The sequence below is a fragment of the Salarias fasciatus genome (assembly GCF_902148845.1).
Source record: "Salarias fasciatus chromosome 7 unlocalized genomic scaffold, fSalaFa1.1 super_scaffold_4, whole genome shotgun sequence".
NCBI classification, from domain to species: domain Eukaryota; kingdom Metazoa; phylum Chordata; class Actinopteri; order Blenniiformes; family Blenniidae; genus Salarias; species Salarias fasciatus.
Window position 1 is genome coordinate 27,542,596 of NW_021941229.1, and position 25,322 is coordinate 27,567,917.

At 53.4% G+C, this 25,322-nt stretch overlaps 2 protein-coding genes across 2 annotated transcripts; both read right to left on the reverse strand.

The window, feature by feature from the left end:
- Positions 1 to 60: 60 nt before the first annotated feature.
- On the reverse strand, positions 61 to 19,509 carry LOC115383259 (phosphatidylserine decarboxylase proenzyme, mitochondrial-like). The gene is made up of 9 exons (XM_030085386.1): positions 19,430 to 19,509; positions 7,768 to 7,811; positions 6,616 to 6,752; positions 5,280 to 5,414; positions 5,099 to 5,200; positions 3,335 to 3,458; positions 1,922 to 2,074; positions 611 to 771; positions 61 to 536 (listed from the first exon to the last, which is right to left on the reverse strand). Exons 1-9 carry the CDS (start codon positions 19,474 to 19,476, stop codon positions 186 to 188), a joined length of 1,254 nt encoding a protein of 417 aa, XP_029941246.1. The 5' UTR covers positions 19,477 to 19,509; the 3' UTR covers positions 61 to 185.
- A 506-nt stretch (positions 19,510 to 20,015) lies between these two features.
- LOC115383482 (proline-rich protein 14) lies at positions 20,016 to 24,927 on the reverse strand. Its single transcript, XM_030085672.1, has 7 exons — positions 24,336 to 24,927; positions 23,808 to 24,119; positions 22,618 to 22,641; positions 22,205 to 22,534; positions 22,031 to 22,102; positions 20,916 to 21,046; positions 20,016 to 20,771 (listed from the first exon to the last, which is right to left on the reverse strand). Exons 1-7 carry the CDS (start codon positions 24,497 to 24,499, stop codon positions 20,617 to 20,619), a joined length of 1,188 nt encoding a protein of 395 aa, XP_029941532.1. The 5' UTR covers positions 24,500 to 24,927; the 3' UTR covers positions 20,016 to 20,616.
- Positions 24,928 to 25,322: the final 395 nt, after the last annotated feature.

The following is a 25,322-nucleotide window of genomic DNA, read 5'->3' on the forward strand; positions in this document are numbered from 1 at the left end:
ACAGCTTCGGTACGCAGCTCCTGACCAGGGAGAAGGTGAGGGAAAAGGTTTGATTTTTAATTTGCCTTTTATTTGTTTTGTTACAAAATTAAAGAACAGATCAGACACTTCATTATTTGACAAGAAAACAGACGCCACGCCTCCTGTGGAGACACACCTTTCCCATAATCCCTTTGTACTGCTCTTCAGACCGGCGCTGGATTAAGCTCCGCCCCCTGGGTGTCCTCAGCCAAGCGAAGGCTGCCGAGGCCCTCCCCTACTCTGATTGGCTGCCCGGGCTGCAGGCTGAAGCTGAAGTCTTTGGGAGCCTCGAAGAGCAGAACGATGGTGGATCCCAGGTTGAACTCTCCCACCGCGTCGCCCCTCCTTAAGGCCACGCCCCCATCCGCCTCGCCACCCGTCCTTAAGGCCACGCCCCCATCTGCCTCGCCACCCGTCCTTAAGGCCACGCCCCCATCCGCCTCGCCACCCCTGGAGACGTAGCTGCGGTCGTTGAAGGAGCCCTCCCTGTAGCGAGGCGCGTTGGTCTGCAGCTCCTGAAGAGGAAACAAAGGCTCCAATCAGACGTGGCGTTCTGGCGCCGGGCGTCAGGCGGCGTCCGCCGAGTCACCTGATCAAAGTAGATCCTGATGGATCCCACGTTGGTGGCTCCAACCGCCGTGTAGGAGAAGAAGCCGTGCTGCCATTGGCCGCTCAGAACCACCCGCTCGTTAAGGCAGAACAGCTCTCTGACCCAGCGGGCCACGCCCGGACTGACCGACAGCAGGGACCCTGGACAGAACCGGGAGGACCATCACAGACCAGAGGGGGACCAGAGGGGGGACCAGAGGGGGACCAGAGGGGGGACCAGAGGGGGAACCATAAGGGGGGACCAGAGGGGGAACCAGAGAGGGGACCAGAGGGGGGACCAGAGAGGGGACCAGAGGGGGGACCAGAGGGGGACCAGAGAGGGAACCAGAGGGGGGACCAGAGGGGGGACCAGAGGGGGAACCATAAGGGGGGACCAGAGGGGGAACCAGAGAGGGGACCAGAGGGGGGGACCAGAGAGGGAACCAGAGGGGGGACCAGAGGGGGGACCAGAGGGGGAACCAGAGAGGGGACCAGAGGGGGGACCAGAGAGGGGACCAGAGGGGGACCAGAGGGGGACCAGAGGGGGGACCAGAGGGGGACCAGAGGGGGGACCAGAGGGGGAACCAGAGAGGGGACCAGAGGGGGGACCAGAGAGGGGACCAGAGGGGGGACCAGAGGGGGAACCAGAGGGGGAACCAGAGAGGGGACCAGAGGGGGGACCAGAGAGGAGACCAGAGGGGGGACCAGAGGGGGACCAGAGGGGGGACCAGAGGGGGACCAGAGGGGGAACCGGAGAGGGGACCAGAGGGGGGACCAGAGAGGGGACCAGAGGGGGGACCAGAGGGGGAACCATAAGGGGGGACCAGAGGGGGGACCAGAGGGGGAACCATAAGGGGGGACCAGAGGGGGAACCAGAGAGGGAACCAGAGGGGAGACCAGAGGGGGACCAGAGGGGAGACCAGAGAGGGACCCAGAGGGGGGACCAGAGGGGGAACCAGAGGGGGAACCAGAGGGGGGACCAGAGGGGGAACCATAAGGGGGGACCAGAGGGGGGACCAGAGGGGGAACCAGAGAGGGAACCAGAGGGGAGACCAGAGGGGGACCAGAGGGGAGACCAGAGAGGGACCCAGAGGGGGGACCAGAGGGGGAACCAGAGAGGGGACCAGAGGGGGAACCAGAGGGGGAACCAGAGGGGGGACCAGAGGGGGAACCACAGGGGGAACCAGAGGGGGAACCAGAGGGGGGACCAGAGGGGGGACCAGAGGGGTTTCTGTGAGGGGACCAGAGAGGGGACCAGAGGGGTTTCTGTGAGGGGACCAGGGCCGACAGCACTGGAGGAACCAACCCTCACCTGGGAAGTGGCGTCGGTGCTCCACCCTCCAGTCAGTGGGAGAGTGGAAGCAGTGGTAGTCCCCTGGAGCCAGGTAGACCACCACGTGGAACAAGTCATGATCCGGAGAGGACATCAGACGGTCCCTGAAGGACAGCGGGGACGAGTCTGGAACTGGAGACACAAGGAGGCAGTCTATCAGGACACAACAGAGCAGGCCAAACCAATCAACACAGAGCAGACCCCACCAATCAACACAGACCAGACCGAACCAATCAACACAGAGCAGACCGAACCAATCAACACAGAGCAGGGCCCGCCAATCAACACAGAGCAGACCAAACCAATCAACACAGAGCAGACCCCACCAATCAACACAGAGCAGACCGAACCAATCAACACAGAGCAGACCCCACCAATCAACACAGAGCAGGGCCCGCCAATCAACACAGAGCAGACCAAACCAATCAACACAGAGCAGACCCCACCAATCAACACAGAGCAGGCCCCACCAATCAACACAGAGCAGACCCCACCAATCAACACAGAGCAGACCAAACCAATCAACACAGAGCAGACCCCACCAATCAACACAGAGCAGGCCCCACCAATCAACACAGAGCAGACCAAACCAATCAACACAGAGCAGACCGAACCAATCAACACAGAGCAGACCAAACCAATCAACACAGAGCAGAGCCCATCAATCAACACAGAGCAGACCGAACCAATCAACACAGAGCAGACCAAACCAATCAACACAGAGCAGACCAAACCAATCAACACAGAGCAGACCCCACCAATCAACACAGAGCAGACCCCACCAATCAACACAGACCAGACCCCACCAATCAACACAGAGCAGGCCCCGCCAATCAACACAGAGCAGACCAAACCAATCAACACAGAGCAGACCCCACCAATCAACACAGAGCAGACCAAACCAATCAACACAGAGCAGACCCCACCAATCAACACAGAGCAGACCAAACCAATCAACACAGAGCAGACCAAACCAATCAACACAGAGCAGAGCCCATCAATCAACACAGAGCAGACCAAACCAATCAACACAGAGCAGACCAAACCAATCAACACAGAGCAGACCCCACCAATCAACACAGAGCAGACCCCACCAATCAACACAGAGCAGACCCCACCAATCAACACAGAGCAGACCCCACCAATCAACACAGAGCAGATCTCAACGATCTGACACAAAACAAAACCAACCAATCAACATTTACCAGTGAAAACTAAACAGTTCCCAAAAGAACCAACCAGCCAAGATCACTCAGAAACAGAACAGCCATCAGTGAGAACTTCAGATTATAATGAGATGCACTCCATTACTTCATCATGTCCAGCTACACTGCAATGACTCTGTTCTGATTGGATTTTTGTGGAGTTCAGATGGACTGGGTCCAGTTTTACCCGTGTTCTCCGTCCTCTGAGGACCCAGGAAGTTCTCCAGGCTGTATGTGACCCCCTTCACCTGCTCCACCTCCGAGTTCTTCACTTTACCAAAGTGCAGGATCTTCCCATCAGCTGGAGACAACTGCAGGAACACAGAGTGTCAACACGGAACCAGAGAAATCACGAGCCACGAGTTTCCTTCCACATCCTGCTCACCACTCTCAAGAGTTCCTCAGGGTTCTGTCCTCGAACCTAGACTAAAGTTAAACAGGGTTCCTCAGGGTTCTGTCCTCATTATCAGGAAATGCTCCATTAACTGCCACTGTTCTGCACAAATAATAATATACAAATCTACTGATCTGTGGAAACAGAACCACTGAGAGTCAGGTTCTACAGAAAGTCTCCCCTGAGTCCGGTTATACAGCTTCTCCTCTAAGCGTGGTTCTGCGGGTTTTGTTCCTGTGAGCATGGTTCTATGGGAATGGCTAGTAGCTCCGTCATCGAAGCTGAATACGTCACTTCCGTGTCCAAAGCGTGTGGTGCGGTGCTGTGTCCCGTGTTGTAACAACAGGAACGATGTCAACAAAACCATATCCCACTACTGCTTCCCTCTGATGTTACATCATTATATTGTTTTTACTGATATTACAAATAATGACCCTGGACGGAGCGGACCGGGACTCAGTCCACGAGGGCGGCGCGTGCCCCCCGCTGCTGCTTAAATTAAAGACAATTTATAGAAGTCTAAATAAAATTTTTGGCTAAACGTCCTCTGTCTGTATTTAATCTCCCTTTAGCTGATATTATTTCCAGGCTGCTTCACATCACTGATTAAATGAATCATTTGCTAAACTTTAGAGTTTATTTACATTTCAGTCGCGGTTCTTCAGGTCCTGCTGGTTCCCACATCAGCTCCTCTCGTGGCGCCGGCGCATCAACAGTAACTATCGGCCAGTACAATATTGTGTAAAACTGCACAGAACAAAATAAAGTCACATCTTTTCAGGGCTGAACAGCAGCGCCCCCCGCTGGATCTGAAGCTGCTCTGCAGCAGCTGTGCGTCTTTGCACACTGTTAAAACTGCCTCCTCTCCGTGGCAGGATGGACCAGCGGAGTTATCCAAAGTTAATAATCCTTTATTAATCCCACAAGGGGGGATATTATTAGATATTCTGTAAGGGCTTTATTATTATTATTCTTTTCCTTTTTAACCTGTACTGAATGTGTGCTGCTTCTGCTTTATGGCATGTTGAGGTTTGGTTTAAAATTATTTCCCTGGATGACACTTCTAGAATAAACTGTAAGTTGTCCAAACAGCAGACAGACAGAACCCAGTTCTAACATAGATAATTAATTAATAGTTAAGTTACACAGCTTGATGCGACAACTGACACCCTCGTGTTAACGCTAGCTAGCCACCTACTCACTCACCTCAACCTCGTAAATGTTGTTTTTCATTGAAGCCTGGACTTTCCCTTTCAGACTTCCTCCTGTCAGCACAGAAACATTTACAGCTCGGTTTGAGTTGTAAGAGTTTAGAGCCTCTTCACTGACTTTGGAAAGTCAGCAAAATACCCTGTCACCGTGACAAAAGTGACCGGTTCTTTGGCAACAGCCGTTCTGTTTACATTGCGCGCTGGAAGCCCTGGACCCGGAAGTGACTTGTGACGTCACACTAGCCACTCCCATAGGATCTCCTCCCATGATTGTAGTTCTACAGGTTCTCCTCCCATCAGTCTGGTTCTCCAGAGTGTTCCGCCGCAGAACGGAGGAGGTTCTCACCAGGCAGGAGGAGGCGCAGAGCGGCCGGACTGCTGGTTTCAGACGGCGACGAAAAAATTCCCCTAAATTTTTGTATTGATGCAAATCTTGTTCGGCGGCTTCCTGGAGACAGACGGAGAACCCTGAAGAGAACCTGACAGAACAGTAAGAGCCAGTGAGAGAACCGCCCGGTCCTGCCCACCTCCATGTTGACTCCAAAGGTCCAGATGTAGAGAGAGAGGACGGGCGTCCGGAGCCAGGAGGGCAGCTCCACCCCATTCAGACGGCCCCACCCCCGAGACAGCAGCCGGGTGGGGAGGGAGCTGTACAGCGCCACCTGCAGGTGGAGGACAGAGACACGGCTCAGGAGGGAGCTGTACAGCGCCACCTGCAGGTGGAGGACAGAGACACGGCTCAGGAGGGAGCTGTACAGCGCCACCTGCAGGTGGAGGACAGAGACACGGCTCAGGAGGGAGCTGTACAGCGCCACCTGCAGGTGGAGGACAGAGACACGGCTCAGGAGGGAGCTGTACAGCGCCACCTGCAGGTGGAGGACAGAGACACGGCTCAGGAGGGAGCTGTACAGCGCCACCTGCAGGTGGAGGACAGAGACACGGCTCAGGAGGGAGCTGTACAGCGCCACCTGCAGGTGGAGGAAACAGGAGAAGGCTTCTCCTGTACCGGGGCTGCGGAGACCGCCGTCTCCAGGTTGCTGGGGAAGCCAGGTCACATGACCTTCGTCACAGGAGGGGAGCACAGATCCAATGGACTGGGGGTGGGCGGGGCCACGGGGTGGGGGGTGGGGGGCACAGGGTGGGCGGGCCATGGGGGGGAAATCGCCATCCTTCTGACTGTTGAGGTTTTCAGCAGGAGGAGTCAGAACACCTCCCACAGGGAGAACCGGCTGGCGGCCCAGAGTTCATAGCGGCGCGGCTCTGATCCTTGGATGTGGCTCCTCCTCCTGTGAAGCAGAACTCACCAGGCGGAGGACGGTTCTCCACCAACGGAACGTGAGCCGGTTCAGACCGTGCTGAGAGGGTTGGTTTGACCCTGCTGATGTGTTGCTGCAGTAGTAATTCTGCTATAGAACCCGTGGAACCCGTGCCCCCCCCCACCCCCGGGGGGAGGGGGGGCACGGGGTGGGCGGGGCCACACATGTGTGGGCAGGTGGAGGAGAGAACGCCGTGGACCGGCGGAGCGCCGTTTATCACACTGACGACAGGAAATGAAGAGAAGAATCTCACAGGGTTCCAACCGGTTCTAGATCATGTTCTGAAAGGATCCTTTCAGACAAGATCGGGATGGAATGGAATATTCAACTCGCCAAACAACACGGAACACAACACCAAAGGTACTCAAAGGACAGAACAACAGAACCACAGAACATGAAATGCAGGTTCCACAGAGCTGAGGAAGGTTCCACAGAGCTGAGGAAGGTTCCACAGAGCTGAGGAAGACATGAGACGAGACACTCGGTCACAGATGGGTGTGGCTGTACTTGTGTGGGTGTGGCCAAAGCTACACCTGTTAGAACATACCTGCGTGGGCGTGGCCAAAGAAGGCACAGTTCCATCCTCTTCCTGACCCCCCTTGCGATAGAAGTGGTAACCAAGGTAACCACTTCCTGTCACAAGCAGGACTGTGATTGGCCGGGGGCGGAGACGAGAACCATGGCCTGCAGACACAGATGGAGCTGATTGGTCCAAAGATGTGATGGCAGCAGTCAGACGCCTCCAGAGTCCCGCACCACCAAACTGGATTTTCTCTTCAGGACTGATCTTCAGAGTTAACCTGACTTCCTCTTATCTAGCTAACTTTATATTGAACCAGGACTTCTCTGGAAACCCAGCCGACCCCGCCAGCTTCAGGGTTCCCCTGTTCTGTTTCTCTTATCCAGATAACTTCATAATTACCCTGCTTTTCCATTTTACAGCTGACTCGATAATTGTCCTGGTTTTCTTTTATCCAACTAACTTCAGGATTAACCTGGCTTTCTTTTATCCAGCAGAATGTTCTACACTCACAGATTGTTGTTCTCCAGTCAGTCTGTTTTTACAGTCGGATTGTTGCTCTACAGTCACGGCTGAGGCTGTCAACATTTACAGTTTTTTCTACACGTGTAACCGGAACTTCTAACCGCCGTGTAACGCCGTGTCGAGTTAAAGACTCAAAGGTGAACCACAAGCTGGAAATCGGCTCAGTAGCAGCCGAGGCACCACACTGAGCGGGCGGCATGTTATCCTTGAGCTTCTTGATTTCATCAGCGAAAAAATTCAGGAAAGCCTGGCTGTCGGCTTCGGTGAAAACAGGGGTGACAGGAGCAGCAGGGCAAACGAAAGACTTACTTGTATCAAACAGCACTTGAGGGTTTTTCTTATTCGCTGCCACCAGTTGACGGATATAGGTGGACCTGCCATTCTCAACCATTTCATTGTTGTTGGCAGTAGCGCTCTATGACCACTAGAGGGCTCCGTCTCCACTGACACAGTCCCTCATAGTCCCATTAAACCAAATCCGCTCCAGCAGTTATCAGACTAAACGGCTCACGGCTTCCTGTACTACAGTCAGACTGCTGTTTGACAGTCAGAGGTTGATGCTGTGCAGCCAGAGTTCTCCTGTCAGTGCTGATGTTTCCTAACTAGCTGTTTGTTAACAGTGATCTGTGTCTGTTGTCGTTTGTGGAAACTCACCAGTGTTCAGAGAGCGCTGCTGGCCCCAGCTCCCACTGCAAATTCTGAAAAACAGACCAATCAGACCAATCAACAGGTAAACTGACAGGTCAACGGATAAACTGACGGGTCAACGGATAAACTGACGGGTCAACGGATAAACTGACAAGTCAGCAGGTAAACTGACAGGTAAACAGGTAAACTGACGGGTCAACGGGTAAACTGACGGGTCAACGGGTAAACTGACAAGTCAGCAGGTAAACTGACGGGTCAACGGATAAACTGACGGGTCAACGGATAAACTGACAAGTCAGCAGGTAAACTGACAGGTAAACTGACGGGTCAACGGATAAACTGACAGGTCAACGGATAAACTGACAAGTCAGCAGGTAAACTGACAGGTAAACAGGTAAACTGACGGGTCAACGGGTAAACTGACGGGTCAACGGGTAAACTGACAGGTCAACGGATAAACTGACAGGTCAACGGATAAACTGACGGGTCAACGGATAAACTGACAAGTCAGCAGGTAAACTGACAGGTAAACAGGTAAACTGACGGGTCAACGGGTAAACTGACGGGTCAACGGGTAAACTGACGGGTCAACGGGTAAACTGACAAGTCAGCAGGTAAACTGACAGGTAAACAGGTAAACTGACGGGTCAACGGGTAAACTGACGGGTCAACGGGTAAACTGACGGGTCAACGGGTAAACTGACGGGTCAACGGGTAAACTGACAAGTCAGCAGGTAAACTGACAGGTAAACAGGTAAACTGACGGGTAAACAGGTAAACTGACGGGTCAACGGGTAAACTGACGGGTCAACGGGTAAACTGACGGGTCAACGGGTAAACTGACAAGTCAGCAGGTAAACTGACAGGTAAACAGGTAAACTGACGGGTCAACGGGTAAACTGACGGGTCAACGGGTAAACTGACGGGTCAACGGATAAACTGACGGGTCAACGGGTAAACTGACAAGTCAGCAGGTAAACTGACAGGTAAACAGGTAAACTGACGGGTCAACGGGTAAACTGACGGGTCAACGGATAAACTGACGGGTCAACGGGTAAACTGACGGGTCAACGGGTAAACTGACGGGTCAACGGATAAACTGACGGGTCAACGGGTAAACTGACAAGTCAGCAGGTAAACTGACAGGTAAACAGGTAAACTGACGGGTCAACGGGTAAACTGACGGGTCAACGGATAAACTGACGGGTCAGCAGGTAAACTGACAGGTAAACAGGTAAACTGACGGGTCAACGGGTAAACTGACGGGTCAACGGGTAAACTGACTGGTCAACGGGTAAACTGACGGGTCAACAGATAAACTGACAAGTCAGCAGGTAAACTGACGGGTCAACGGGTAAACTGACGGGTCAACGGATAAACTGACGGGTCAACAGGTAAACTGACGGGTCAACGGGTAAACTGACGGGTCAACAGGTAAACTGACAAGTCAGCAGGTAAACTGACGGGTCAACGGGTAAACTGACGGGTCAACGGGTAAACTGACAAGTCAGCAGGTAAACTGACAGGTAAACAGGTAAACTGACGGGTCAACGGGTAAACTGACGGGTCAACGGGTAAACTGACGGGTCAACGGATAAACTGACAAGTCAGCAGGTAAACTGACAGGTATAACGGGTAAACTGCGGGTTAACGGGTAAACTGACGGGTCAACGGATAAACTGACGGGTCAGCAGGTAAACTGACAGGTAAACAGGTAAACTGACGGGTCAACGGGTAAACTGACGGGTCAACGGGTAAACTGACGGGTCAACGGGTAAACTGACGGGTCAACGGGTAAACTGACGGGTCAATAGGTAAACTGACGGGTCAACAGGTAAACTGACGGGTCAACGGGTAAACTGACGGGTCAACAGGTAAACTGACAAGTCAGCAGGTAAACTGACGGGTCAACGGGTAAACTGACGGGTCAACGGGTAAACTGACGGGTCAACGGGTAAACTGACGGGTCAACAGATAAACTGACAAGTCAGCAGGTAAACTGACGGGTCAACGGGTAAACTGACGGGTCAACGGGTAAACTGACGGGTCAACGGATAAACTGACGGGTCAATAGGTAAACTGACGGGTCAACAGGTAAACTGACGGGTCAACGGGTAAACTGACGGGTCAACAGGTAAACTGACGGGTCAACGGGTAAACTGACGGGTCAACGGGTAAACTGACAGGTCAGCAGGTAAACTGACGGGTCAACAGGTAAACTGACGGGTCAACGGGTAAACTGACGGGTCAACGGGTAAACTGACAGGTCAGCAGGTAAACTGACGGGTCAGCAGGTAAACTGACGGGTCAACGGGTAAACTGACGGGTCAACGGGTAAACTGACAAGTCAGCAGGTAAACTGACAAGTCAGCAGGTAAACTGACGGGTCAACGGGTAAACTGACGGGTCAACGGGTAAACTGACAGGTCAGCAGGTAAACTGACGGGTCAACAGGTAAACTGACGGGTCAACGGGTAAACTGACGGGTCAACGGGTAAACTGACGGGTCAACGGGTAAACTGACGGGTCAACGGGTAAACTGACGGGTCAACGGATAAACTGACGGGTCAATAGGTAAACTGACGGGTCAACAGGTAAACTGACGGGTCAACGGGTAAACTGACGGGTCAACAGGTAAACTGACGGGTCAACGGGTAAACTGACGGGTCAACGGGTAAACTGACAGGTCAGCAGGTAAACTGACGGGTCAACAGGTAAACTGACGGGTCAACGGGTAAACTGACGGGTCAACGGGTAAACTGACAGGTCAGCAGGTAAACTGACGGGTCAGCAGGTAAACTGACGGGTCAACGGGTAAACTGACGGGTCAACGGGTAAACTGACAGGTCAGCAGGTAAACTGACGGGTCAACAGGTAAACTGACGGGTCAACGGGTAAACTGACGGGTCAACGGGTAAACTGACGGGTCAGCGGGTAAACTGACGGGTCAACGGGTAAACTGACGGGTCAACAGGTAAACTGACGGGTCAACGGGTAAACTGACAAGTCAGCAGGTAAACTGACAGGTAAACAGGTAAACTGACGGGTCAACGGGTAAACTGACGGGTCAACGGATAAACTGACGGGTCAGCAGGTAAACTGACAGGTAAACAGGTAAACTGACGGGTCACGGGTAAACTGACAGGTCAACGGGTAAACTGACGGGTAAACAGATAAACTGACAAGTCAGCAGGTAAACTGACGGGTCAACGGGTAAACTGACGGGTCAACGGGTAAACTGACGGGTCAACGGATAAACTGACGGGTCAACAGGTAAACTGACGGGTCAACAGGTAAACTGACGGGTCAACGGGTAAACTGACGGGTCAACAGGTAAACTGACAAGTCAGCAGGTAAACTGACGGGTCAACGGGTAAACTGACAAGTCAGCAGGTAAACTGACGGGTCAACGGGTAAACTGACGGGTCAATAGGTAAACTGACGGGTCAACAGGTAAACTGACGGGTCAACGGGTAAACTGACGGGTCAACGGGTAAACTGACGGGTCAACGGATAAACTGACAAGTCAGCAGGTAAACTGACAGGTATAACGGGTAAACTGACGGGTCAACGGGTAAACTGACGGGTCAACGGATAAACTGACGGGTCAGCAGGTAAACTGACAGGTAAACAGGTAAACTGACGGGTCAACGGGTAAACTGACGGGTCAACGGGTAAACTGACGGGTCAACGGGTAAACTGACGGGTCAACGGGTAAACTGACGGGTCAACGGGTAAACTGACGGGTCAATAGGTAAACTGACGGGTCAACAGGTAAACTGACGGGTCAACGGGTAAACTGACGGGTCAACAGGTAAACTGACAAGTCAGCAGGTAAACTGACGGGTCAACGGGTAAACTGACTGGTCAACGGGTAAACTGACGGGTCAACGGGTAAACTGACGGGTCAACAGATAAACTGACAAGTCAGCAGGTAAACTGACGGGTCAACGGGTAAACTGACGGGTCAACGGGTAAACTGACGGGTCAACGGATAAACTGACGGGTCAATAGGTAAACTGACGGGTCAACAGGTAAACTGACGGGTCAACGGGTAAACTGACGGGTCAACAGGTAAACTGACGGGTCAACGGGTAAACTGACGGGTCAACGGGTAAACTGACAGGTCAGCAGGTAAACTGACGGGTCAACAGGTAAACTGACGGGTCAACGGGTAAACTGACGGGTCAACGGGTAAACTGACAGGTCAGCAGGTAAACTGACGGGTCAGCAGGTAAACTGACGGGTCAACGGGTAAACTGACGGGTCAACGGGTAAACTGACAAGTCAGCAGGTAAACTGACAAGTCAGCAGGTAAACTGACGGGTCAACGGGTAAACTGACGGGTCAACGGGTAAACTGACAGGTCAGCAGGTAAACTGACGGGTCAACAGGTAAACTGACGGGTCAACGGGTAAACTGACGGGTCAACGGGTAAACTGACGGGTCAGCGGGTAAACTGACGGGTCAACGGGTAAACTGACGGGTCAACGGGTAAACTGACGGGTCAATAGGTAAACTGACGGGTCAACAGGTAAACTGACGGGTCAACGGGTAAACTGACGGGTCAACAGGTAAACTGACGGGTCAACGGGTAAACTGACGGGTCAACGGGTAAACTGACAGGTCAGCAGGTAAACTGACGGGTCAACAGGTAAACTGACGGGTCAACGGGTAAACTGACGGGTCAACGGGTAAACTGACAGGTCAGCAGGTAAACTGACGGGTCAGCAGGTAAACTGACGGGTCAACGGGTAAACTGACGGGTCAACGGGTAAACTGACAAGTCAGCAGGTAAACTGACAAGTCAGCAGGTAAACTGACGGGTCAACGGGTAAACTGACGGGTCAACGGGTAAACTGACAGGTCAGCAGGTAAACTGACGGGTCAACAGGTAAACTGACGGGTCAACGGGTAAACTGACGGGTCAACGGGTAAACTGACGGGTCAGCGGGTAAACTGACGGGTCAACGGGTAAACTGACGGGTCAACAGGTAAACTGACGGGTCAACGGGTAAACTGACAAGTCAGCAGGTAAACTGACAGGTAAACAGGTAAACTGACGGGTCAACGGGTAAACTGACGGGTCAACGGATAAACTGACGGGTCAGCAGGTAAACTGACAGGTAAACAGGTAAACTGACGGGTCAACGGGTAAACTGACGGGTCAACGGGTAAACTGACGGGTAAACAGATAAACTGACAAGTCAGCAGGTAAACTGACGGGTCAACGGGTAAACTGACGGGTCAACGGGTAAACTGACGGGTCAACGGATAAACTGACGGGTCAATAGGTAAACTGACGGGTCAACAGGTAAACTGACGGGTCAACGGGTAAACTGACGGGTCAACAGGTAAACTGACAAGTCAGCAGGTAAACTGACGGGTCAACGGGTAAACTGACAAGTCAGCAGGTAAACTGACGGGTCAACGGGTAAACTGACGGGTCAATAGGTAAACTGACGGGTCAACAGGTAAACTGACGGGTCAACGGGTAAACTGACGGGTCAACAGGTAAACTGACGGGTCAACGGGTAAACTGACGGGTCAACGGGTAAACTGACGGGTCAACAGGTAAACTGACGGGTCAACGGGTAAACTGACGGGTCAACGGGTAAACTGACGGGTCAGCGGGTAAACTGACGGGTCAGCGGGTAAACTGACGGGTCAACGAGTAAACTGACGGGTCAACGGGTAAACTGACGGGTCAACGGGTAAACTGACGGGTCAACAGGTAAACTGACGGGTCAACAGGTAAACTGACGGGTCAACGGGTAAACTGACGGGTCAACGGGTAAACTGACGGGTCAACAGGTAAACTGACGGGTCAACAGGTAAACTGACGGGTCAACATGGAAACTGACGGGTCAACGAGTAAACTGACGGGTCAACATGGAAACTGACGGGTCAACGGGTAAACTGACGGGTCAACAGGTAAACTGACGGGTCAACGGGTAAACTGACGGGTCAACATGGAAACTGATGGGTCAACGGGTAAACTGACGGGTCAACATGGAAACTGACGGGTCAACAGGTAAACTGACGGGTCAACAGGTAAACTGACGGGTCAACAGGTAAACTGACGGGTCAACATGGAAACTGACGGGTCAACGAGTAAACTGACGGGTCAACATGGAAACTGACGGGTCAACGGGTAAACTGACGGGTCAACAGGTAAACTGACGGGTCAACGGGTAAACTGACGGGTCAACGGGTAAACTGACGGGTCAACAGGTAAACTGACGGGTCAACGGGTAAACTGACGGGTCAACATGGAAACTGACGGGTCAACGGGTAAACTGACGGGTCAACATGGAAACTTGCTCCATTTAAGTTTACTTCTTCAAGTCAAAGCTGTTTACCACAATAAAATATTCATCTTTAAATTTCAAATTAAAAGAAGTTTTCAAACCAAACAGGACAGGAGCGGCCCGGCCCCCCATGGCCCCCCATCCCAGACCAAAACCATCAAAACCAGCAGACTCAGAGCCAGCTTCTCCCCTCGGACCATCAAAGCCAGCAGACTGGAGGTCGACCGATATGGGTTTTCAAATTTGTGCCGATAGGCATAGTCAATTTTTCCAATGTGATATTTAGGCCAATTTTTTAATATAGACACACATACATATATATATATATATATATATATATATATATATATATATATATATATATATATATATATATATATATCACATTTTTGTAAAATGCAGCAATTTCTGAGCAACTAAAAGAAATCTATTACAACAAGTGGTGTCCAGTCCTCTGAACATTTATTCAGCTTTCAAAACAATGAAATATTTTGTCTGAGTAAACACACAATGCAACAAGCAGTAGTAAACATTCACACTCCTCTTAAAGTGTCAAAAAAGAAATTTAAACTTTAATATAATTTGAACAAAAGTAGTCAGAAACAAGGCTGTAAAAAAAGCCATACATACAAATAAAAACAGAACTCCGGTCATGCGTTATGTGGAGGAATTTGCGGGTGGCTGATACATGCTTCACAAAAAGCCCCATGACTGATTATTTACTCTTTTACTCTCGCCATTTCCTCCTATTTACCTTGTTCTGTTGTTAACTACAGTAGTGGTGTGTTTTCACCAACACGGTTGAACACGCACAAGTAAAGTCAGCTCAGACCAGCTAACCTCTTAATGCTAAAACTTATCACACAGTAGCATTTGAAGTTGACAACATGCAGGGTTTCTGCCAGAGCTTTTCGGTCCGGGCGCCCTGCCCACGCCGCGCAGCGCCCGGACAACGGAGAAACAGAAGGAAAAAAAAACTCTCCGACGGTCGAACACGGCAACGTTAGCAGCGTTAGCAACGTTAGCAGCGTTAGCAGCGTTAGCAGCATTAGCAGCATTAGCAGCATTAGCAGCATTAGCACCGCGGCACCACGCTCTCCCCGGCCAAACTTTTTTCTGCAGTAAACACTGATCTGCTGCAGACTGGAGCCACAAAAACGTTGAAATGTTCAACAAATCCATGATTCACTGCAGATGCAGCAGGAGCAGCTTTTTCCACGGCCTGGATTCCACCGAGCACGCTCCGCTCTGACGGAAATGATGCAGCAGCGGCACAGGGGTCCTTTCTTGAGCGGCAGCTTTAGTTGCCCGCACATGTGCCTGATCAAAAATTGCATCATTTTATACAACAATCGGATTTTTAAAAGACGATGCGGCCGATGGAGAAAAATGTCCAAGTATCAGCCCGATATATCGGCCGGCCGATAAATCAGTCGACCTCTACAGCAGACCCAGAGCCAGCTTCTCCCCCAGGACCATCAAAACCAGCAGACCCAGAGCCAGCTTCTCCCCCAGGACCATCAAAACCAGCAGACCCAGAGCCAGCTTCTCCCCCTGGACCATCAAAACCAGCAGACCCAGAGCCAGCTTCTCCCCCAGGACCATCAAAACCAGCAGACCCAGAGCCAGCTTCTCCCCCCGGACCATCAAACCCAGCAGACCCAGAGCCAGCTTCTCCCCCAGGACCATCAAAACCAGCAGACCCAGAGCCAGCTTCTCCCCCAGGACCATCAAACCCAGCAGACCCAGAGCCAGCTTCTCCCCCAGGACCATCAAAACCAGCAGACCCAGAGCCAGCTTCTCCCCCAGGACCATCAAAACCAGCAGACCCAGAGCCAGCTTCTCCCCCAGGACCATCAAACCCAGCAGACCCAGAGCCAGCTTCTCCCCCAGGACCATCAAAACCAGCAGACCCAGAGCCAGCTTCTCCCCCAGGACCATCAAAACCAGCAGACCCAGAGCCAGCTTCTCCCCCCGGACCATCAAAACCAGCAGACCCAGAGCCAGCTTCTCCCCCAGGACCATCAAACCCAGCAGACCCAGAGCCAGCTTCTCCCCCAGGACCATCAAAACCAGCAGACCCAGAGCCAGCTTCTCCCCCAGGACCATCAAAACCAGCAGACCCAGAGCCAGCTTCTCCCCCCGGGCCATCAAAACCAGCAGACCCAGAGCCAGCTTCTCCCCCAGGACCATCAAAACCAGCAGACCCAGAGCCAGCTTCTCCCCCAGGACCATCAAAACCAGCAGACCCAGAGCCAGCTTCTCCCCCCGGACCATCAAAACCAGCAGACCCAGAGCCAGCTTCTCCCCCAGGACCATCAAAACCAGCAGACCCAGAGCCAGCTTCTCCCCCTGGACCATCAAAACCAGCAGACCCAGAGCCAGCTTCTCCCCCAGGACCATCAAAACCAGCAGACCCAGAGCCAGCTTCTCCCCCAGGACCATCAAAACCAGCAGACCCAGAGCCAGCTGCTCCTCCCAGAACATCCATCCTCTTTCTCTGCCAGGTTCTGTCTGAGGGAATCTGGTCTTGTGAGTCCAGGAACTCCTCTCACCGCTAACACTCTGCTTCGAACCACAGATAAACGCAGACACCAGACGGCTCATGCTGCTGTGACCCAGTGGGGACTGACGTCGTCGCATGGCGGCCATCTTGGTCCAGGGCCGCTCGCTCGCTCGTCACATCGATGTCAGTGGAGCGTCAGCTTTGAAACAGCTACTGATTGATCAATTTTCAATTGATTCTCAAACGACTTGGTTTGTTATGAACGTCAGACACGTAGAGATTTAACTGCATGCAAAACGAAAAGTTGTGATTTTAACATTTAGTCTGAATCATAGCAACGTAACGTTGGTAATAAATCAAACTGTCTGTAAATCCGTCAAGAATTCAATGAGTTGAGTATTTTAGTGTAACTCACTCATCTTCCCTCAGATTACCCAGAGTGCCCAGAGTGTCCACGGTCCTGAGATGGCCGCCAGTGAGACGCTGTTGACTCCGCCTTCAGGCATCTAGTTCTGATATGATGTCTGAAGCTGTGTTTGAAACCGCATACTGCCTACTACATCCTTCCATACTCATACTGCCATACTGCATCCTGCATACTCAGTCCATCAGACAGTCCGCAAAGCGTTTACACTACAGCATACTACATTATAACCCACAATGCATTGCACTCCTCACCGAGCCGAAACCAACCTGCTAAAGCTGATTTCACTTTAGCTCTAAACTCTTCAAATGTACAACTTCATCCAGGTTTTTTTTAAATGAGGCGACAGAGCGGTGGTTCAGAGCCGACTGCGTCGTTTATCTGTCCGAATATCAGCCGTTTAGGATTTTGTTCGGACGGATTCGGAGTGTGAGCCAGGATCCAGCAGGAGGAGTCAGAGAAGCAGAGCACAGACGAACCCCGACCCGCCACGGGCCCCCCCTCCCCCGCCCGGCACGGCGCCCGGCGCCCGGCGGTCGGTTCCCCCGACCCGGCGGGGTTAGGGTTACGCATGGCAGGGCTTCCCCACCTTCCCCGTAAGCGTGCTGGAGGAACTGGTCCTCCACCATTCCTGCAAGGACTCACGCCCGAGCGGCTGCAGCAGCACGGGCAGCTCGCCGCCCCACCGCCGCCCCACCGACCCCGGAGGAGGCCCTCCGGGAAGTCTGATCTTTAGGTTCACAAGCAACAGGCCCTCCCCGGCGGCGCGTAGGCCGCCTCCCTCCCCCAGAGGTCCCCCTGAGCCACGGCGCACACCGAAAGGAACACAAAATGAAGGAAAACACGGCAACAGCACAGAACAACAGCCAACAAAACACAGGCAATATAAATGAAACACGAATAAACCACAAGGAACACGCAAACCGTCAAGAAATGGCCCAAAACCCAGTCCCGCTTCCCATCATGCCTTGCGGCAGCAGGCAAAGTCACAGGCAGCAGCCCCCGGGGCCTACGATCAGTCAGAATGGTTGCTCGGCAACAGGGCGTTTTGGAGCAATGCAACTTTGAATTTGGTTGGATGAGTCAAAAATGTGCTATTTCAGAGGGCTCTTATTTTGAAACTACACATCAGATCTGGATGACACTTGGTGAAGGGGACCCTGGGGGGGGGGGGGCGACTATCAGTCTGAAGTGGACTGGGTTGTTGGCAGCAGGGTATTTGTTTTTGGCGTCTGTTCGTGTTTGGTGTGTGTTTGTGTTTAATTTGATGGAGTTAGTTCTGACATTGTAGCAGGAGAATATCTGTCTCACTGCGCCTGTCACTCCAGGTCGTGAAAACTTCAGAAGACTAACTTGGTTAACCAAATCAAAACGAAGATCTCATTCAACTTAACCCAACTTTTATTGTGAAGTCACTGTGAAAACGCTGCTCCCATAATGCACAGAGTATGAGGCAGAATCAGCTGAGTGCTGGTTGACCTGCTTTCTGACATGAGGGCGGGCTCCACCGCAGGCTTAGGGCTGTTTTTTTAACACTTTTTTTTAATAATTGCACCCCTTTTGCGATTACGTAATTGCACGTGCTGACATTGCGATCGCGATAATTGTGCAGCACTAGTGATCAGTTGATGAGATCCCAGTAATCAGCGGATGAGATCCCAGTGATCAGCTGACGAGATCCCAGTGATCCGCTGATGAGATCCCAGTAATCAGCGGATGAGATCCCAGTGATCAGCTGATGAGATCCCAGTGATCAGCTGATGAGATCCCAGTGATCAGCTGATGAGATCCCAGTGATCCGCTGATGAGATCCCAGTGATCAGCGGATCATGTAAACAGGAGAAACTTGGTCTGTTTCAGCAGGTGAAAAGGTTTTTCCAAATGTCTCACAAACCTGAATATCGACCGCATGAGAACGAGCCGAGATAAAGACGTTCTGGATCTCCAACCTGGATCTTTGGACACATTCGGCGGAGATCAGAACAACGAACTGAGTGGACAAAGTCCTCCACCGGTCCAAAGTCCGACAGTCTGGACCAGGTGAGAACCGTGGAGGATCAAGTCCTCCACCGGTCCAAAGTCCGACAGTCTGGACCAGGTGAGAACCGTGGAGGATCAAGTCCTCCACCGGTCCAAAGTCCGACAGTCTGGACCTGGTGAGAACCGTGGAGGATCAAGTCCTCCACCGGTCCAAAGTCCGACAGTCTGGACCAGGTGAGAACCGTGGACGATCAAGTCCTCCACCGGTCCAAAGTCCGACAGTCTGGACCTGGTGAGAACCGTGGAGGATCAAGTCCTCCACCGGTCCAAAGTCCGACAGTCTGGACCAGGTGAGAACCGTGGAGGATCAAGTCCTCGGTCACCCCGGACCGCCGGAGCTCGCCGGGCCGGACCGGGGACGTGAGAACCGTGGAGGATGAAGCTCACCTGCCGCTGGTCCTGCAGACGAACACCCTCAGTAAGGCCGCCGCCATGTTGGACTGCCGGAACGTCACGGGTCACGTGCTTGCTAGAGTGCGTGCTGACGTCCTGCTTCATGATTGGCTGAAAAAAAAAAAATCGGTCCTTAAAGCGACAGGACAGAACGACACACACACACACACACACACACACACACACACACACACACACACACACACACACACACACACACACACACACACACACACACACACACACACACACACACACACACACACACACACACACACACACACTCTGATTCTGTGTGTTTCCCTTCATTTGAACGGGAGTGGAAAAGTTCTGCAGGACCTGTTTGGGGGACCTGGAGGACCTGTTTGGGGGACCTGTTTGGGGGACCTGGAGGACCTGTTTGGGGGACCTGGAGGACCTGTTTGGGGGACCTGTTTGGGGGACCTGGAGGACCTGTTTGGGGGACCTGTTTGGGGGACCTGTTTGGGGGACCTGTTTGGGGGACCTGGAGGACCTGTTTGGGGGACCTGTTTGGGGGATCACAGTGAGCTCTGACAGACAGGAAGCTTCAAACTTTGAGAAGAAACAAAATATTTATTTTAAAAATAGAAACATTTTCATGAGAAAAATATCACAGTAATACACACCAGGAGAGAGAGGGCGAGAGAGGGAGAGAGACGGAGAGAGAGAGAGAGAGAGAGTGTGTTTCTTCCCACACTGATAAAAGTGTAAATCGGGGTCTTTGGGCTCTGATGTCCTCCAGCCGCTGACGTCTCTTCCAGCTTGACAAAAAGTCCACAAACAAGTCCTGCAGTACAGAGAGACCTGGAGGACAGGAGGACAGGAGGACCAGGAGGACAGGAGGACCTGGAGGACCAGGAGGACAGGAGGACCTGGAGGACAGGAGGACCTGGAGGACCAGGAGGACAGGAGGACCTGGAGGACCAGGAGGACAGGAGGACCAGGAGGACAGGAGGACCTAGAGGACAAAAGCCCCTGTGGGAAATGAAATTCCAGAGTTTTAAGAAAGTCCTGCAGGGGGTGTGGTGTGACAGCAGGGGCGTGGCTCCTGGAGGGGCGTGGCTCCTGGAGGGGCGTGGCTCCTGGAGGGGCGTGGCTCCTGGAGGGGCGTGGCAGGCTGTGGGTTGAAAGGGTCTGGTTCGGGTTCAGCTGACAGGAAGTCAGGTGTCCAGGCCCTGTCTGCTCAGGAAGTCCTCCAGCGCGCTCAGCCGCTCCACCAGCATCACGTCCAGGTCGCCGTCGTCGTCGGAGCCGTGGACGTGTCGCCGCGCCGCCGCACGCTTCCTGGGCGCCATGGCAACAGCAGGGCCCGGCCCTACACAGGAAGCAGGTCATCAGTGTCATCAGCAGCACCGACCGTCCGGGGGGGCGGGGCGGGGCGGGGCCGGGGGGGGCGGGGTCGGCGGGGCAGGGCCGGGGGGGGGGGGGGTCGGCGGGGCAGGGCCGGGGGGGTTCTCACCCTGCAGCCGCTTCCTCTTTCTGGGCTGAGTGAAGTCAGGGAAGAGGAGGAGCCGGCGTCGCTTCTGCTGGCCAATCAGGAGAAGAGATCCATCCTTCTCCCTCGGCTCCTCAAAGATCGTCTCCAAACTCCTGCAGAGGGACGCAAAGCATGCTGGGAAATGAGTTTCCTAAGCAGTCTCTACAGGTTGATTAGTAGTTTCTAACCAGTCACAGAGGTTGACTAGTAGTTTCTAAGCAGACTCTACAGGTTGACTAATAGTTTCTAACTAGGTTGACTAGTAGTTTGCAACCGGTCACTAGAGATTGACTAGTAGTTTCTAACCAGTCAGAGGTTGACTAGTAGTTTCTTACTAGTCACAGAGGTTGACTAGTAGTTTCTAATCGGGTTGACTAGTATTTTCTAACCAGTCACTAGAGGTTGACTAGTAGTTTCTACCCAGTCACTAGAGGTTGACTAGTAGTTTCTACCCAGTCACTAGAGGTTGACTAGTATTTTCTAACCAGTCACAGAGGTTGACTAGTAGTTTCTACCAAGTCACAAAGGTTGACTAGTAGTTTCTAAGCAGCCTCTACAGGTTGACTAATAGTTTCTAACCAGTCGCTAGAGGTTGACTAGTAGTTTCTAACCGGGTTGACTAGTATTTTCTAACCAGTCACAGAGGTTGACTGGTAGTTTCTAACTGGGTTGACTAGTAATTTCTAAGCAGACTCTACAGGTTGACTAATAGTTTCTAACTAGGTTGACTATTAGTTTGTAATCAGTCACTAGAGATTGACTAGTAGTTTCTAACCAGTCACAGAGGTTGACTGGTATTTTCTAACCAGTCACTAGAGGTTGACTAGTAGTTTCTAAGCACCCTCTACAGGTTGACTAATAGTTTATAACCAGGTTGACTAGCAGTTTCTAACCGGGTTGACTAGTATTTTCTAACCAGTCACAGAGGTTGACTAGTAGTTTCTAACCAGTCACAGAGGTTGACTAGTAGTTTCTAACCGGGTTGACTAGTATTTTCTAACCAGTCACTTGAGTTTGACTAGTAGTTTCTAACCAGTCAGAGGTTGACTAGGAGTTTCTAACCAGGTTGACTAGTAGTTTGTAACCAGGTTAGTTACCTGTTGGCTGACGGGGACTTGTAGTTCTTGTTGGTGTAAATCTCTTCCAAGCTGAACTCTTTCTTCTTTAATCTAAAATGTATTTTTGAAAGAAACATAAAAATGGAGACAATCTTTAACTTGACCAGACGTGTGATCTGCTGGTGGCTTTCTGTACTGCTCCTTAGTCTTGACCTTTTGACCTTCGGCAGGCCCATCGGGGTGAGCGGCGTATCTCGAGGCGACGCCCTCCGGATCCGGATCTGCGACACTCGTTTGCTCTGCGGGGACGAAGCCGTCTCGTCGTCACGGACGAGCTCAGGACAAACCTGAGGAGCGAGACGCCGCCTCGCCTCTCCTCCGCCGCGGGGAAACGGGCGGCCGGCGGCCGACTGGACGCCGGGGGCCGGGGCGCACAGGCCATTGGCTAAACACGGAGGCGGGGCTCTTCCACGAAGCGGGCGGACGGTACGAGCACCGCGATTGGCTCGTGGCCTCTGCTGCCGCCGGGCAGGAAACGGCGAGCTGGACGGGACGAGTCGTTTCCACAACGTCAGAGCGAGTTTTCATTTAAAGAGACGGAAAAATGAAGATCGGTCCGTCCATACCTGAGCTGCACCGTCCGGACGTAGCTGTGGACACAGAGGACGGAGACATTAAACTACTGTGGCCGTTCACACCTCTACAGTCCTGAAGCATCGCGTCTGTCCCTGCTGGGTTTTCAGTCAGGGGGTAGAACCCAGCACAGCAGAGACCAGGACCGCGTCCTCCTCATGGCCCAGCAAGGGGGACGACTCGGAGACATTGACCCAGCCAGGAGGACGACTCGGAGACATTGACCCAGCCAGGAGGACGACTCAGACACAGTGACCCAGAACCTGGAAACGTCCTCTCCAGATGCTCCCGTCTTCCACTACTAGAACGTTATGGTTCACTGAAGAGAACCCCAAAGAACCTGTACCAGAACCTGTACCAGAACCTGAAGAGCTCCGGATGGAAATCCTCCTGGAGGCAGACCCTCCAGGACAGACCCTCCAGGACAGACCCTCCAGGACAAACCCTCCAGGACAAACCCTCCAGGACAGACCCTCCAGACCAGACCCTCCAGGACACAGACCCTCCAGGACACAGACCCTCCAGGACACAGACCCTCCAGGACAGACCCTCCAGGACACAGACCCTCCAGGACACAGACCCTCCAGAACAGACCCTCCAGGACACAGACCCTCCAGGACACAGACCCTCCAGGACACAGACCCTCCAGGACACAGACCCTCCAGGACAGACCCTCCAGGACACAGACCCTCCAGGACACAGACCCTCCAGGACACAGACCCTCCTGACAGACCCTCCAGGACACAGACCCTCCAGGACACAGACCCTCCAGGACACAGACCCTCCAGGACACAGACCCTCCAGGACAGACCCTCCAGGACAGACCCTCCAGGACACAGACCCTCCAGGACACAGACCCTCCAGGACACAGACCCTCCAGGACACAGACCCTCCAGGACAGACCCTCCAGGACAGACCCTCCAGGACACAGACCCTCCAGGACACAGACCCTCCAGGACAGACCCTCCAGGACAGACCCTCCAGGACACAGACCCTCCAGGACACAGACCCTCCAGGACACAGACCCTCCAGGACAGACCCTCCAGGACAGACCCTCCTGACAGACCCTCCAGGACACAGACCCTCCAGGACACAGACCCTCCAGGACACAGACCCTCCAGGACACAGACCCTCCAGGACACAGACCCTCCTGACAGACAGTCCTGATGTGACGGAGACTCACCAGTGGTCGGCGCTGAGACTGGGCGGGGCTGTCCAGTCCCTCAGGGGGCGGAGAGGGTTCCCATAAGCCCCGCCCCTCACCACCTCCACCAGCGTGTCGACAGCAGCCGCTGACAGGTGCAGCAGGGGGGCGGGGCTACAGCTCCATCCGCCGCAGAGCCGCAGAGCCGCACGGCGATCCCAGCAGGAGAGGGGGAGGGGCCGCTCCGGGAAACGCCACTGGCTGGCGGAGAGAGCCCAGGCTTCTGATTGGCTACTGGCCCAACGACTCTGTCCCAAATCATGAAGCTGCAAGGCATGCTGGGAGTAGGATCTGGAGAGGAATGAAAAACATTCAACTGAAGCTCAAGACGAAGACGAAGGACTTCTGGTGGCGAGAAGACGGCGGCTCGGCTGCTGCCCGAACCTGGACCTGAACCTCCAACCCCTGAAATCCAGGAGGTCTACGGGGGGGCAGGACAGTCTAGACCGGTCTCCACAGGCGGACCACGGCGGTCTGCTGCAGCTGGTCTGAGGGTGAGGGTCTCACCTGAAGAGCAGCAGAGGTGCTGTGTAGCCATTGGTCATCGTGGTAACAGTGCTTTCATCTGATTGGCCAGCTCCATCCTCCTCCCTCTTGTGGGTGGGCTGGGTGAGCAGAGTGAGGAGGTGCTCCTCTTCCTCCTCTGCTACTCCTCTGAAGGAAACCGCCATTCCTCCAACAAACCCTCCCTCCCCCTGCTCTCCTCCTCGTCCTCCTCCGAGGATGTTCCTGACGCTCACCTCCCCTGGCCTCGCTCGGCAGCAGGCCAGCCTGCCGGAGGAGGAGGAGGAGGAGGAGGAGGAGGAAGAGGAGGTGACAGGTACCACAGGAAGTAGATCTGGAGCTATTCTTCTTCTCTGTCTCCTCCTCTTCCTCCTGCTGCTGCTGCTCCTCTCCAGGGAGTCCAGACGACGGCTCAGAGACGCCAGAGCTCCTCGCAGGAGGCGTCGCACCTCCAACCGATGAGCTGCCAGGAGGCGGGGCAAGAGGGAGGAGCAGGGGCAGCTGGGAGGAGGAGGAGGAGGAGGAAGAGGAGGAGGAGGAGGAGGAGGACCAGAAAAGACTGAGGAGGAGGAGGACGAGGAGTGAGGATGAAGAGCAGCCGAGGAAGAGGAGTGAGGATGAAGAACAGCCGAGGAAGAGGAGTGAGGATGAAGAGCAGCCGAGGAAGAGGAGTGAGGATGAAGAACAGCCGAGGAAGAGGAGTGAGGATGAAGAGCAGCCGAGGAAGAGGAGTGAGGATGAAGAGCAGCCGAGGAAGAGGAGTGAGGATGAAGAGCAGCCGAGGAAGAGGAGTGAGGATGAAGAACAGCCGAGGAAGAGGAGTGAGGATGAAGAACAACTGAGGAAGAGGAGGAGTGAGGATGAAGAGCAGCCGAGGAAGAGGAGTGAGGATGAAGAGCAGCCGAGGAAGAGGAGTGAGGATGAAGAGCAGCCGAGGAAGAGGAGTGAGGATGAAGAGCAGCTGAGGAAGAGGAGTGAGGATGAAGAGCA

What these genes read in the sequence shown, in the direction of transcription:
- LOC115383259 (XM_030085386.1), bottom strand. Translation starts at nt 19,476, where the DNA reads ATGGCGGCGGCCTTACTGAGGGTGTTCGTCTGCAGGACCAGCGGCAG. An exon ending in CTTTGGCCACGCCCACGCAG is followed by an intron (nt 5,415 to 6,615) that starts GTATGTTCTAAC and finishes CTCCACCTGCAG; the next exon opens with GTGGCGCTGTACAGCTCCCT. An exon ending in TCAGGATCTACTTTGATCAG is followed by an intron (nt 537 to 610) that starts GTGACTCGGCGG and finishes TTTCCTCTTCAG; the next exon opens with GAGCTGCAGACCAACGCGCC.
- LOC115383482 (XM_030085672.1), bottom strand. Translation starts at nt 24,499, where the DNA reads ATGGCGGTTTCCTTCAGAGGAGTAGCAGAGGAGGAAGAGGAGCACCTC. An exon ending in GTCCGGACGGTGCAGCTCAG is followed by an intron (nt 22,535 to 22,617) that starts GTATGGACGGAC and finishes CGTCCCGTCCAG; the next exon opens with CTCGCCGTTTCCTGCCCGGC. An exon ending in GGCCTGCCGAAGGTCAAAAG is followed by an intron (nt 22,103 to 22,204) that starts GTCAAGACTAAG and finishes AATACATTTTAG; the next exon opens with ATTAAAGAAGAAAGAGTTCA.